The 14,361-nt window shown below is 41.5% G+C and overlaps 1 protein-coding gene across 6 annotated transcripts in view; it reads left to right on the forward strand.

Annotated features, from left to right (window-relative positions):
- The window catches only part of sbno1 (strawberry notch homolog 1), a 30,350-nt gene that overhangs the window by 15,569 nt on the left and 420 nt on the right, over positions 1-14,361 (forward strand). For 4 of the 6 annotated variants that reach the window (XM_083983394.1, XM_083983393.1, XM_083983392.1 and 1 more), the window contains exons 26-33: positions 348-422; positions 567-713; positions 861-955; positions 1,089-1,175; positions 2,180-2,317; positions 2,405-2,481; positions 3,211-3,404; positions 5,038-8,086. In XM_083983394.1, the coding sequence (XP_083839520.1) occupies positions 348-422; positions 567-713; positions 861-955; positions 1,089-1,175; positions 2,180-2,317; positions 2,405-2,481; positions 3,211-3,404; positions 5,038-5,180 (956 nt within the window). In that variant the 3' untranslated portion in view covers positions 5,181-8,086. Of the gene's footprint in view, positions 1-347; positions 423-566; positions 714-860; positions 956-1,088; positions 1,176-2,179; positions 2,318-2,404; positions 2,482-3,210; positions 3,414-5,037; positions 8,087-10,033; positions 10,189-12,331; positions 12,433-14,144; positions 14,272-14,361 lie in introns of those variants that run through there. The other 2 variants (XM_083983396.1, XM_083983395.1) reach the window with 2 other exon arrangements.

The raw sequence follows: 14,361 nt of genomic DNA on the forward strand, positions 1-14,361 counted from the left end.
CTTTATTTCAAACATGTGAATAATATATTACACTTGAAGCACTAGTCGATTAAAACCTTTGTATGGACCAGTATCTGTGCATTTACCTTTACTTTGGCGCCACATCTGCCGACACGGTTCATACAGAATCTTTTTTTGGAAAGTGACGTTATTTAGGAATCTTTGCGATCAATTAATTGTGGCGTTTAATACTGCGATTAATTGTGAAAACAAGTAATTATGACAATCTCTAGCGACCGCTTCACCTTGCAGCTGCCGGTCGTTACCACCTACTGTGTTAATGTCTTTGTAGTTTGTAAGAAAAATAAATGAGCAGTTTTCTAATAACAGTGTTTTTCCTCCTGCAGAAATCCAGGGTGGATTAATAGGCGTTGGTCTGATCAACGTGGAGGACCGATCTGGCACGCTCTCACTGGACAAAGGTCAGTTTAAATTATCAATCAGAGGAAAAGAAAACGAGGGGGTGACATCACCGCTGCTCTCAGAGCTGTGATTTGATTTACGATGCATGAAATCTGCAAATCAATCTAATGCGTGCGCTCGTGTGTGTGTGTTGCGGTGCCAAGACTACAACAACATTGGCAAGTTCCTGAACCGCATCCTGGGCATGGAGGTCCAGCAGCAGAACGCCCTGTTCCAGTACTTCTCCGACACGCTGGCCGCCGTCATCCAGGAGGCCAAGAAGAACGGCAGATACGACATGGGCATCCTCGGTGAGACTCTCACAAAGACGGAAATGAATGATTTAATGTGTTTTTTTTGTTTTTTCCTCCTGTGTGAAATCCGACCGTTGGAGTAAAGTGTGACGGTGTCGAGTATCGAGTGAGTAAAAAACTGCTTCTGCGCTCGTCTCTTATTAGATCTGGGCTCCGGCGATGAGAAGGTGCAGAAGGTCGACTGCAGGAAGTTCCTCACGCCGGGCTACACCACGTCAGGACACGTCGAGCTCTTCACCGTCAGTTCAGATCCATTGATTCATTCATTCATTCATTCATTTATTTATTTAGATGCTCTTTCAGGATCCAGGTGGGTTACAGTGACTTAAACTGACACTGTGTGTGTGTGTGTGTGTGTGTGTTTCCTCACAGGTGGGTGTGGAGAGAGGAATGTCGTGGGAAGAAGCCACACATGCTTGGGCAGATCAGAATGGAGCAGATGATGGTTTCTATGTTCAGGTAAAGACGACGGCTCACTCACTGATCACTTTGCAATATTGATCTGCTCATCTACTTCCATTTTCCACTACGCTACCTGGGTTCTATTTATACAGTTTACCTGTATTTTCTTTTTTTCATTCTTTCTTTTTTGCTTTCTTTATTTCGTTCTTTCTTTCTTTCGTTTGTTCGTTCTTTCTTTCTGTCGGTCTTTCTTTCTCTTTCTTGCTTTCTTTCTTTCTTGCTTGCTTTCTTTCTTCCGTTGTGTCTTTCGTTCTTTCTCTCTTGCTTTCTTTCGTTCGTTTACTCTTTCTGGCTTGCTTTCTTTAGTTCTTTCTTTCTTATTTTGTTTGGCCTTCTTTCGTTTGTTCTTTCGTTCGTTCGTTCGTTCGTTCTTTCTTTCTTTTATTCATTCTAACATTACCACTTTGTGTACAAACTGCACACTTTACCCTTCTCTCCCCAAATCACCTGTTTACCTTGTTGTCTGCTGCTGTAGCACCTACATTTCCCAAGAGTGTGATCAATTAACAAATTAATTTTGTTTGGAAAATGGAATTTACAAACAGATTTGTCAGCACAAAAATACAAAATTGGTATTTTCCTTTTTCCAGTTTTTTTTTCCAACTATTTATACATACAGGTGAATAACAAGAGTCTGTGAAAGTCACAGTGTGGTAAAGGACAGTCCTCCTGCTCCTTCATGAGCCTCCATCTTCACTTTCCTGGATACATGTCCTTTATATATTCCACTAAATATAAAAGGTTTAGCACATTTACACAATTAATAGTCTTATGTCTGAAAAATTTGCCCTGCATTTTCCCATAATGCAACTCACTGGCATCTTTCATCAAGCCCAGCCTGGTCCATGCCAGTTATTCAGACGTACACAGTTGCAGAGCAGCGTTTGTGAGACAGAATCGACTCCAAGCTGAAGATGTTTCATCAGACCTGTCGTCTTTATCCGACTGCTGTTTCCTGTTTCCTGTTTCCTCACACTGAGTTGTTGTTTTTTCTTTCCCAGATGAGGAACAACAAGAAAACAGCCATCCTGGTCAAAGAGGTGAACACCAAGAAGAGGCTGTTCCTGGTCTACAGGCCCAACACGGGCCGGCAGGTCAAACTGGAGGCGTACGCAGACATCAAGAAGAAGTTTAAAAAGGTGACGCGGCCTCTGGTTTTTAATTAAAAAGTCACTGAGAAGAAAAAAAAACCAAGTCAAACTCATGACCTCTCTCTGCCCCGTCAGGTTTTGTCAGATGACGCCAAGCAGCACTGGACCGACCAGTACAAGTCCTCAGCAAAGATCTGTTCTCATGCTTATTGGTATGTTCACCTCGTCTGTGCATTTAAAGCTTTACATGTCTTATTGCTACAAATCATTAAACACATCATTGAGCCAACGGCTGCACCTCGTCACCATGAACCAGTCCAACATTAGTCTGGGGCTGTTTACTCGCTGTTTTGGTGAGCAACCAGAGCGAGAGAGACAGGCCTTCCCGTCAAAATAAAAGCACCAAGCTAATAAAAATGCTGTGAAATGTTTTAATTTAAAGAATAAGATTTACAAGAAAATCCCAGAGCCATTAAGTTAACCTTTTTCTTTTATTGTATTTAACTGTATTACAAGTTATTGTCTATTTTATAAGTTTTATTTTGGTGAACACTTTTACTTTTGTGAATTCTGGATCTGCTCTCTGAATTTTGACTGGATTCTGGTTCCGGCCCAGAGTGAACGGAAACCCGGCTCTTCTCCTCTCTGTATGAAGAGCCTGGTGACGCGAGGCTAGTCCAACATACTATAAATACTAAATATGTGTTGATCCGCAGCTGAAAATAGTTCCTCAGTTGCTGAAACTCTGTCTCTGATGCATCTTGAATTATTCGCATCTTAAATAGTTTAGTTTATTCTGGGATTTGTTCACGTTAATGTGATGATTCGTCCTTTTGAAGCTTCGTTTCCAACATCCATCAGTCATTTGAAACTCTTTGCTTCCATCTTGTGTGTGTGTGTGTGTGATTTCTAAACGTACGTGTGTGTTTTCCTGTGTGCAGGCGGGGGAACTGTAAGAAGGCGTCGGTGGGTCTGCAGTGTGAGATCGGCCTGCGCTGCCGGACCTACTACGTGCTGTGCGGCTCGGTGCTGAGCGTGTGGAACGAACTGGAGGAGGTTCTGACGCCCGTCAGCGGAACCAACGTGAAGGTCCAGATCGTGCGTCTGAGGACGGAGGACGGACAGAGGATAGTCGGTACGTTGAGTCGCCGCCTCAACGACGTCTAATCAAAAAATACTTTGCTCTGAATTAGGAGCAACTGAGGTGTAAAAGGTTTTTGTTTTCTAAACCTGGTGTTGATCATCTCTGTGTTGGTTTCAGCTCTGGAGACAAAATGTTTCTGTGTTTTGTTGTGTTATGTTGTGTTGTGTAATTCCACGGTTGTGATCTGGTTGGTCTCCAGATGCCACGTCGCCTTTTTAAAGCATCTATTGTGGAAATACCTCTGTCTGTTTCACATCAGCCTCGGTTTCCTGCCCCTGTAATTAACCCTGCATTAGGATGGACTCCTCCTCCTCCTTGTTGCTGTCGTATCGTCGTCTGACTCCTTTTTTTTTTTTTTTTTTTTACTGATGAGGCTTCTCCCAAATCAGTGAATGAGTGCGTCACAAACCCTGAAGTGGCTCGTCCATTCGTTCAGCGTCAGATCGATGCAGCTTCAGTCTGTTAGAGACTCTGACTCGTTACAACTGTGTGTGTTTTAAACTGCACAAAAGCAGAAGTGGGAAAAATGAGCAAGTTTTGGTTTCATGGGTGTTGTCAGTCAGTCAGAGCAGTGACGTGACGGCAGCTTTATTTTTACTGCTCGGTCACCAGAGTGTGATCAATCAGGCGGTTAAAAACAGACGGGGTGTCACCCAGAGTGTTGAACTGGTAGTTTCTCATCTTCACTTGTAGCTCAGCTTGTCACCAGACCAACACCAGTACATCACCACGATCCTCCATACTTATTCGATACCACGATAAAAAATTTAAAAAAAGAACTTGCGTGCTTCTAAATTCAGTTTTTTCTTTTATAAAAGTAGCCTAATGAATATAGGCTACTTTTAGAAGAAAAAACAGTTTCACAGCAAACGTTCATGTTTCTGAGAAGTTGTTGAAGCTCAGTGGAACTTAAATACAAGAAGTAAGAACAGAGTAGAGAAGGTTAATATGACTCAACACAAACAGAAAGTCATGGAGGCGTTACTTTGGTCCTTCAAGTCTTTCAACAAGAAAACTACTGTTCTCATTCATTCACTTTTAGGTCAAAAATGACACGTTTGTTTTTTCTCTGGTCGAATAATCAGTTTGAGTAGTTTTTTTAAGAAAAAAAAAAGTCAAAATTCTCTGATTTCTTCAATGTGAATATTTCTGGTTTCTTTCTTTGTTCCTTTATGACAATAAACTGAGTCTCTCTTTGGTTTGTGGACAAAACAAGACATTTGAGGACGTCACCTTGTGGTTTGGGAAACGCTGATTGATATTTTTCAACAATTTTTAACATTTTTCGACCAAACAACTAATAGTTTGTTGCAAATAAAAGACTACATTAAAAAGCATCTTGCATGCTGTGAGTCCTGAGCTGCTTGTGTGCCGGGCTGAAGGAAGCAGCTGAAGGAAGCAGCTGTGCAACCAGATTCGTTCTCTAAATGTAAATTCCCATCAGAGAGGGAAGGCAGATGAACAGCAGAGCAGCTACAACACTGTGTGTGTGCCATACGTTCATTTACATCCTGGGCACCAACATATCGGTTCTAGTGACAGTTCCTGGTTGTATCTGTTGACTCCTCTGACTCTGACCCTGTCTCTCCTCTCTCTCTGTCTCTCCGTGTCTCTGTCCCCTCAGGTCTGATCATTCCAGCGAACTGCGTGTCTCCGTTAATCAACAAGCTGTCTACGTCGGACCAGTGCCAGCAGCTGGCCGTGCAGGAGCAGCAGAAGCGGCAGCAGCTCCACCCTCAGAGTCTGAGTCACGCGCCCAACACATAGTCACTCAGAGGGGCATCGCCGTGGCCCCACTGCCCCCCCACCCTTCCTCCTCTTCCTCCTCCTCCTCCTCCTCACCTCCTCCGCCCTCGAGCTCACTCTGCAGGGACCGGGGCTCCGTCTGCGTCAGGACCGCCGGCCCCACCGCTCCTCCTCCTCCTCCACCTCCTCCTCCTCCACCTGCTGTTCCCATCGTCTCTGAGGGTGGGAGGCGTCGTCGCACCGAGCTGCGCCGACCCTCAGATGTGAAGCCGTGGTTGTACAGAGAAGATTTCAGGGTTTTGTTTTTGTTTTATTATTTTGTTTTGTTTAGTTTTTCTTCTTCTTTTTTTTTTTTTTTAAATTTTCCTCTCCAGAGACTCTTTGTTTTCACCTAGAGCGATTTGACAGGTGACGTATCGTCCTCTGACATTCAGAGTGAAAAGATTTGTGATTATATATTGATGCAGGCGGAGTTCAGACTGGGAGAGCGTCATGTCGGCCTGTGGCTGTCGTCGTCCACTCCTCACACACACAACACACAACACACACACACACACACACTCTCACACTCTGGTATGAAGCAAAGACTTTTCTTTTCTTTTCTCGGTCCAGACCAACGACAGAAACCTGCGTCTTTCAGAGTCTGAGAACTTTTTTTTCCTTTCTTTTTTTTCTCCTTTGATTCATTAGAAAGTCGCATTTGATGCTGAACTTACATCCCATAGTAATATATGATGAGCACTGTTCAGCACTAACGCAGAGGAAGAATCGGCTCCTTGTCTTTCAACCATTCGTCCCGTGTAACTGCAGGAAACCTGACGTAGACAAAGACCAAAACTCCTCCGTCACCGTCACACACCAGTTTACTTTGTTGTGCACATGGATCTCAAACTGATCAAAGTTCCTTGGTTCCTTTCTTTTCTTTCTTTTCTTTTTCTTTCTTTTTTAAGTATTCCATCTTCCTCGTCGTGTTCCTCTTTGTCCACAACAGTCGGGCGTTTGTCAGTCGTGCCTTTGTGTCGCTGCAGTCGGCCACCTTCACAAAACACTAACAAGCAAAGATTTGGTTCAGTGTCAGCTGTCCGGCGCGTTTTTCTATTTATAGCAGGTTGAAAGTAAGAAAATAATGTTGACACAGTTAAAACATCAGAGGAGCGAGCTGTTACCAACAACACCGGCCTTTCTTTTCCCCACACAATGGAGATCTGGTTCAGAGCTGCACAGTGTTTTTCATTACCAATGAAAATATATATATATCTATAAAAATAAAAGCAGCGTTGTTCACAAGTCACAATATAATGTTGTTAAAAGCAGATATTGTTCAGTACGTGTCAACACTTCTCCTCTGAAGATGTATATTTTGTTATTACAGCCGTGTTAATATATTGTCGTTCATCTGTTTATAGACGTGCGGGTGTCCACAGGAGGAGTGACATCACTGACCGCTGGCTCATATCTGTTTATAATCACATTATAGCGTGTGATAGTCGTTTATTATCTGTTTTATTTATTGCTTTATAAATGCTAAACACAACGGAGACTTTGTAAAGCTGCTGTTTGAGACTTCAGCTCTTCAGTGGAAACACTTTGTTCTTGTTTTGATGTTACAAGGAAAAGAAAAGAAAAGAAAGAAGCACCTTTTTGGTCTTTACCTCGACGTTTCCTCCGTCACCTTCCTCCTCCTGGTGTGGTCTGGTGTGGTGTCGCCGTTCATCCAAATGAAAAAGTGGAAAACAAAACACTATAAAGCAGCCAAGGAACTCTGAGAAATGTGAAATGCATGTCCTCGACAAAGACAAAGAGACCGCTCACCTTCCGAGTTTTTTATTTCTTATTTTGCAGCAGGTCTCAGAGCAGACACCGCGCTCTGCCCAGATGTTTTCTTTTTCTATTGCCTTTTTTTTTTTTAATGGAAATCCGCTCAGGGGTTACACTCATACAAAGACCCTCTTTTTTTTCTTCTTTTTTTTGGAAAAAACAAACAAAAAAAACACAAAAAACAAAAAGAATATGACTCGGTGGGTTTTTACAGTGCATCTGAAATGCATGACTACACCTCCTTCTACTCAGTGATGTTACTCTGGCTCCGTCTGCGTACGTGTTCCTCTCCTCTGACTCCTCTTTTGCTTTCTCGAGCCCAGTTGTAATTAAATCCAGTGATTGCTCCTGTCGAGTAGCGTACCACCGAACCTCTCTTCCTACTCCCCCCTCCTCCTCCTCACCTCTCTCCCCCTCACCTCGATCTGCACTGGAAGGGACAGACCAAAGTCTTGGACACATGAGCTGTCCCCATAGCCGATGGATTGAAGATGCATCTGAACCTGTGGATTAGTTACTGTTACTAAAGTGTGATGCATAATTCAAAGGCCGGTGGTGGGGAAAAAAAATAGAAACAAATCAAAGGAAGGAAAAAGAGTCTTTGTATCATACCGATGTGGATTTTGTACAATTTGTAAAAGGATCCAAACAGATTTTTTTTTTTTTTTTCCTCATGCAGCACATCTCAACTGTTGGACAGTGTCTCTAAGAGAGAGAGTTTCCTGTTGGAAGTGGCATATTTTAACTTGTTGAACGTGCACCACCACCGTATATAAACCAACAACTCATGGTTTTATTTTGTCTTTTGAGATGTTGTGTACACAGGCTGCTGCTGCTGCTGCTGACAACGATAGCGACGACGATGATAACGTGATGACATTTGTTTTTCGAATGCCGTTTTAAACAAAAAAAAAAAAAGAAAGTCACGGCAGATCGGCTCCTCTGACGACAAAACACTTGAAGGACTTTTTCTCTTTTTGTTTTATTTTAATTTTATTTTTCTTTCTTTATCATTGCACGAGTTGCACTACTGACAAGAGTTGTACAAAAATTCAACATTACCTGTACATGAATGAGTGCGATGCTCAATAAAGCTTGGTATACTTCTACCTCGTAGCAGCGTTTGTCAAATAATCAGGAGGTTTACATGCATTTGAACTTTTATTTTGGTTTGTTTGTGTCCTGTTTTATTTTGAAGGGACACCAGGCTCTTGTTCATCAGCTGTAGTTGGTCAAGATGGTGCTGATTTTTGTGGTAATTTTAATTTATCTAAGTATTACCTTTAAATCATCTGTTCTAAATGAGCAAACACTTAAAATTCACAATCAAATCTTAATTTTGGTGATATTTGTAGTCATTATTCCTCCACAATAGCCATTCAGTATGTTTACTGTAGGAAATTACTGATTTTTTAATTTAATTTCAAGAAAATTACAGTGTAAATTTACCAAATTTCAAATGAAGTTCAAAACTTAAAGTCAGCAAAATGTACACGAATGCATATTGCATATTATTCAATGATTGACTGAATCTGCAAAAGTATCTTTATATAAATACACTTATGGTGATAATATACATGTATTTCATTATTGGATGTGTTATTATGATAAAGGTGAGGTTGGTTTTAATTATTTACTTACATTTACATACACTTCCCCATCTATGATGACATTATTTTTTAATTATTTGATTTTATTTAGTGTCACATCACATTCTGAATCTTATTTTGTGTTATTCACCTTACTACAAGGAGTAAAAACTACATTATATGTCAATGAAAAGTGGTGAAGTAGTGGCAGGAAGTAGTATTACCACGGCCCACCATCACCCCCTGTTCTGCCCCCCCCCCCCCCCCCCCCCCCCCCCCCCCCCAGCAGCAGAGGTCCCAGGTCGTGACCCGGGACCCGGACTGGGCCAGACCTTGTTCCTGTGCGTCCAACCATGTGGCGTGGAGGGTCTGCCGGGTACAAAGAGACTCTCCCTCCCCCCTCCCCCTCTCCCCTCCTCATTTAATCATCTTATCTGACTCTGACCGGAGGAAGAGCTGCAGGCAGAGCTGCAGACCCACCGGACCCACCGGCCACGCTCCTCCACCACCACAATGACCGGACACTCTCTGTGAACTTTACGTTTACATTTCATCCTTATCTTTATTTTTTTTTCTTCCTTATTTTTGATGCAAAGTGATCAGCAGAGCAGACGAAGCGATGGATGCGCCCCCACAGACAAAGACAGGTATCTCTTAAAAAAAAAAAAAAAAAAAAAAAAAAAAGGAAAAAAAAACGTCTCCAGCTCCAGTTTGACTGCAAACTATAAGAAACTTTAACGTAAATGAACGTGTTTTGGTTTTTTTTATTGCACGAAACTGCAGCTGCGTTAATGCAAAGTGTCACTTCATATGATAAAAGTGCACCGAGTTAGTTTGTTTACTTTTTTTTTTTTTAAATGTGGTGTAAAAAATAGATGGAGACACGTTATCAAAATGTGAGAGGAAGCAGTTCACGTTGTTTAAAATAAATGTTTTTTTTATTATTGTTTTTTTAAAACTAGTTTTTAAAGTGTAGTTTGGTTATCTCCTGCTTTCTTACTGTTTGACTGCAAACTTTAAGAAACTTCTACGGAAACAAACACGTTTTTCTTTTTCCTTCTGACTGCACGAAGCTGCAGCTGCGTTAATGCAAAGTGTCACCGAGAGATTGTTAACTTGAAAAAAAAAAGTCATATATTTTTTTAAAATATGGCTTAAATATAAATTGTATATATGTATATAAGAAGACACTTTAAAAAAAATGTGATAAGAATAATAAATTAAAAAAAAAATTCTGAACTTGTTTTAAAAGTGTACTTTGGAGCACGCTTTCTGATAAATATGAACGTGGATTTGTTAAATAATGTGTTAACCCGTGTGTAGATTACGCCGCTTTCACCGTCAAAAAAAAAAAAAAAAAAAAAATGCCGTTTGTTTTTTTTAACCGTTTTCCTCTGATTAAACCCCGCAGCAGCAGCCGTGTTAGAAAGAAAGCACAGTGGGTGTCAATATAAAGTGACGGCCATATTTGCCGGTGCCGCTGTTGTAAACAAAAAGTGAGAGACAGACAGACGCTTCACTGAATTTCGGGTCATTTTTATTTCTTTAATTTACAATGTCTTTGGGAATGTCTTATAAACCCAACGTCCACCAACACATTCCGGGAACTTCTGGGAACCAGGGTAAGGAGAAAACGTGGCGGAAAATCAAAGTATCCGTCGGTTAAATCGAGTGTTAAATTCGGGGTCTCGGAGAATACCTGGAGAAAGACCGTGTCTGTAGTTTTTTGTCCAGTTATATATATAGGGTCAGATCCTGGGAGCTAGGCTAATTCATATCCGCCATTATTACTAATGTAAAAGAGCGCCATCCGTGTTCGCAGGCGGCCGCTTACGACCGCTGGGGATGTAACGTTAAAGAACGACGAGGCGGCGGTTCCGTTAAGAGCCGTTAACCGTTGTCCCGGGTCTCCGGTCCCGGTGCCGTTACGTTAACACGGTGACAAAAATGTATCACTTCTGTCTTCTTGAGCCAGCCCTTGTTCCGTTTCCTCCATGATGCTCCTTGCGCGGTCGGTCGGGGAGCTGCTGCTGATCGATCTTGCCTCTGAATTATTTTTTATGGCTCTTCGAGGACATCTCGCGACCGAGGCGGGAAACTACAACAGCAGCAGAAGCCGACACGCGAACAAACAACGCGGCAGGGGATAAGTAAACGTGCTGCTAACGGCAGGCGAACAAAGCGGCAGAGGCGAGGGAGCAAACGGCTGCTACAGTAGGCGAACAAAGCGGCAGGGGAGCAACAACGGCTGCCTGCTACCGTACCGGAGGGGGGGAAAGAAATGAAAACCGACAACTACTAGACAATCTGGGGCTTTTTGTGGGGTAAACATGGGTCGTTAACCCCCCTAGTCGGAACCAGCTCTTAAATCAGATGTAAAAACCAGTAAAACAACAGTGTATTGATACTGATCCAGGTTGAAATGGTGCATTTAAAACGGCAGCAGGAGACAAAGGGCCACTGGGCATTGACATGTAAAAGGTCCTCCACCTCTGCTACAACATAACAACAGGGACATTCCTGCATTTCTTTGTGGTCTTGTTTTACATCCAATTTATTTTTTAATAGTCGTTCTGCATCCGTTTCTACCTTTTCCATCTTCATGGACATTTTTCTTACATTTCTGATTATTTGGGGGGCTAATTTGTGTCATTTTCTGGTTGTTTGAGTTGTCTGATTTCCCAGGGTTAAATGTCAATGGTCACTCCGATCCATTAGCCCGAAGGCCCATGGGATTTAAAGCCAGGTTGACACATGCTTAGGCCTATCTTATTGTCATTAAGATAAGATAAGATATGGGAAATCTATTGTCTGTTAGCTCATTATTACATTAGATTTTGTGTATATTTTTGCCTTTTTTGTTTTGAGTCTCTTTATTAGTGGTCTGACTACCCAAAAGCAAAGTTAAAGGATCTCCATCCCAGAGGTCCAAGGGGTCAGAAGGCCCCTGGGATGTTTCCTGCTGCTTGACGCTCATTTTGCATCTCATTAAGACTCATTCTGGGCCAATTATTTTGTCCTTATGCGTACATTTCTGGTTGGTTTTTGTGCTTGTTTGCACCTTTTTGTTGTCGTTTTCAGTCTCTCTTTTTTTGCAGTCGTCTAACATCCCAGAATACAATGTAATCAGTCACTCTGGTCCATTGGCCTGAAGGCCCGTGGGATTTAACCTGGTTTATTCGTGCCTGAAGGATAAATTTAGTTTTACAGGACTGATGTATCTATCAGTCCGTCTTTGTTGTCATTTTTGCGTAAATTTCTAAACATTTTGTTGTTGTTGCATCGTTTTTGTGTCGTTTGCTAGCCCGCTATCTTCCCAACGTCTACGGTTAAGGATTGCTGCGTCCCAGGGGCCTCAGGGGTCACAGTGCCCCTGGGATTTTCCCTGCTTAATCCTCGCTTTAAAGGACAGTTATACACTTTTACAGGCCTGTTGTCGTCGATCAATAAATCAGCAATGAATCAGGTTTTGCCTGTTGATCCTGCTGCACCTACGTATGTGACTCCTTAACATGAACTGTAGGAGTGATTATAGGAAGTAAAACCAGTTCCAGTCGTCATATGAGTATCCAACTGTTTACTGAACCTACAGTATATATGAGTCATCGGAGTCATAGTCGTGAGGGAAACAGAAGAACTAAATACCAAGGCCCTGATGTGGGAACGCCCCTCAATTCATCTGGAGTTAACAGTTTGATAACGTGACTAACAGTAAATGGTTGATTTGCTGCTAAATTTTACATTTGTTGCTGTGTTTGGAAACAGTTGGGAACCTCCAGTCTCCCTCGGCAGCTAACTTGGCCACGTTGCAGTCGTACCGGCCCCTACTGAGCGACTATGGGCCTCCGTCTCTGGGATTCTCACAGGTAACGTTCTCCCAGGTAACGTTGTCACAGACAGTTTCCATTTGGTGTTTTCTAACTCATCAGTTTGTCACTATAACTTACACAAAGTCTATTAGATATTTTAAACAGTTTTTTTTTCCATGTTTCAAAGATAAATCGATAATCAGTGTTGGGCACGTTACTTTTATTTTTTAAAACTTTCTTCTTATTCAAGTTTTCAGTTCTTTTTTTTCAACAATAAAACAGGAAACATAAAACAAATCATCCACACAGACAATGAGTTACACGTTAAAGAATATGAAGTCCACTTTACCCAGTACTCAGTAAACTGTTCAGCTCGTAGTCTAGGGTGAAGGTCAGGTTTTCCATGCATTGTATTTCATAGACAATGGTGATCCAGTCGTTCCTTGATGACAAATTTGTCTGCAGCCATTTCCGTGTAGTGTCCTTCTTGCTTGCAGCCAAGAGCAGTATATAAAGATAGTTGTCCTGAGCCGTAAGTCCTACTGGGATTTTACACAAGTACAGTGTAATAAAAGAAAAGCCCACTTTTAAACCAAAGATTGACTGAATTTCTCCAGCAAGTTCTTCCAATATGATTGAATAAGGGGGCAGGTCCAGAATATCTGAAAATGATCGGCCATTGTCTGTCCACACTGTCTCCAGCATTTATCCTGTCTGTTACTTTAAAAAGGTAATTAGTTATAGTTGCTTGTTACTTCCCCCAAAATTAACTGAGTTAGTAACTGAGTTTCTACATTTTATAAAAGTAACTAATTACTAGGACAGGTAACTATTGTGTTAAAAATAAAATGCTCAAATATGTCAAATTACTTGGACTCGCCACCCCACAACCTCCTGTTTATCTGGAACTACCCAACTCACTCATTATGTGCGGAGGAATACTGAGTGAGTTGATTAGTTCCAGATGAACGGCTTTTTTCCAACCAGTTGATGGACTGGGGGAAAAAAAAATCTATATACGTATTTATACATAACGTTCACTTTAACGGGTATATTAATTTGTTATGGGACTTCTTGAGTCAAGTAACGGCACATTTTATTGTCAGTAAAGGGAACAGAGTTATATCGGGGGGAAACAGTAACTTCTTTGATCACTCGTTACTGACAAAAGTAGCACGTATTTTATAACGCCGTTATTCCCGTCACTGTCAATAATCAATATAATCATTATTTGCAGCCGTGGCTGTTGAATCTTATATCAAATATCAAAGCTCACACAGTTTAAGTATCTTTAGGGATTACTAACAGAAGCATAGAGAGTTAAGGAGAGGCCAAACATACATAAACATATCACCTGCTGTATCTTGTCCACACTAATTCCCAAGTTTTCACATATTCATATTTGCTATTTTCATGTAATTTATCTTTGTCGTTCTCTGCATTTAATTTAATTCAATTCAATATAATAGCCTGTATAAAGTGTTATATGTATGTTTTGGATAAGTAGAGATGATTTTCAGAATGCTTAATAAGGTTTTTTAATGATGATACATGCTGGGCACAAACCATATTCAAAGCTGAGTGTAAAACACATCCTTAATTAGTCTTGATGCAGTTAGATTTATTTCTTGGTTATTGTGTTTCCGCTCTGACCTCTGAACTAAAACCTCCACTGTTACACCCTGAATTAGTTTTGTTGTTCTTCTGATCATTTAAACTTTCTGAAACACTGAACCTGGCTCGTCTCGCTGTGTTTGTTCTTCCGTCAGGGTTCGACTGGAAGCCAAGTGCCTCAGAACAAATATGCAGAGCTGCTGGCCATCATCGAAGAGCTGGGCAAGGAGATCAGGCCGACGTACGCTGGAAGCAAGAGTGCAATGGAGAGACTGAAAAGAGGTAAATGTTGGTAGATGTAGATACGTGTCTGTGAGTGTGTGATGTATAATTCATCCAGTTTGTTAATCTAAACCGTCCTCGTCTCTCCTC

This window comes from Trachurus trachurus, assembly GCF_905171665.1.
Source record: "Trachurus trachurus genome assembly, chromosome: 12".
NCBI classification, from domain to species: Eukaryota; Metazoa; Chordata; class Actinopteri; order Carangiformes; family Carangidae; genus Trachurus; species Trachurus trachurus.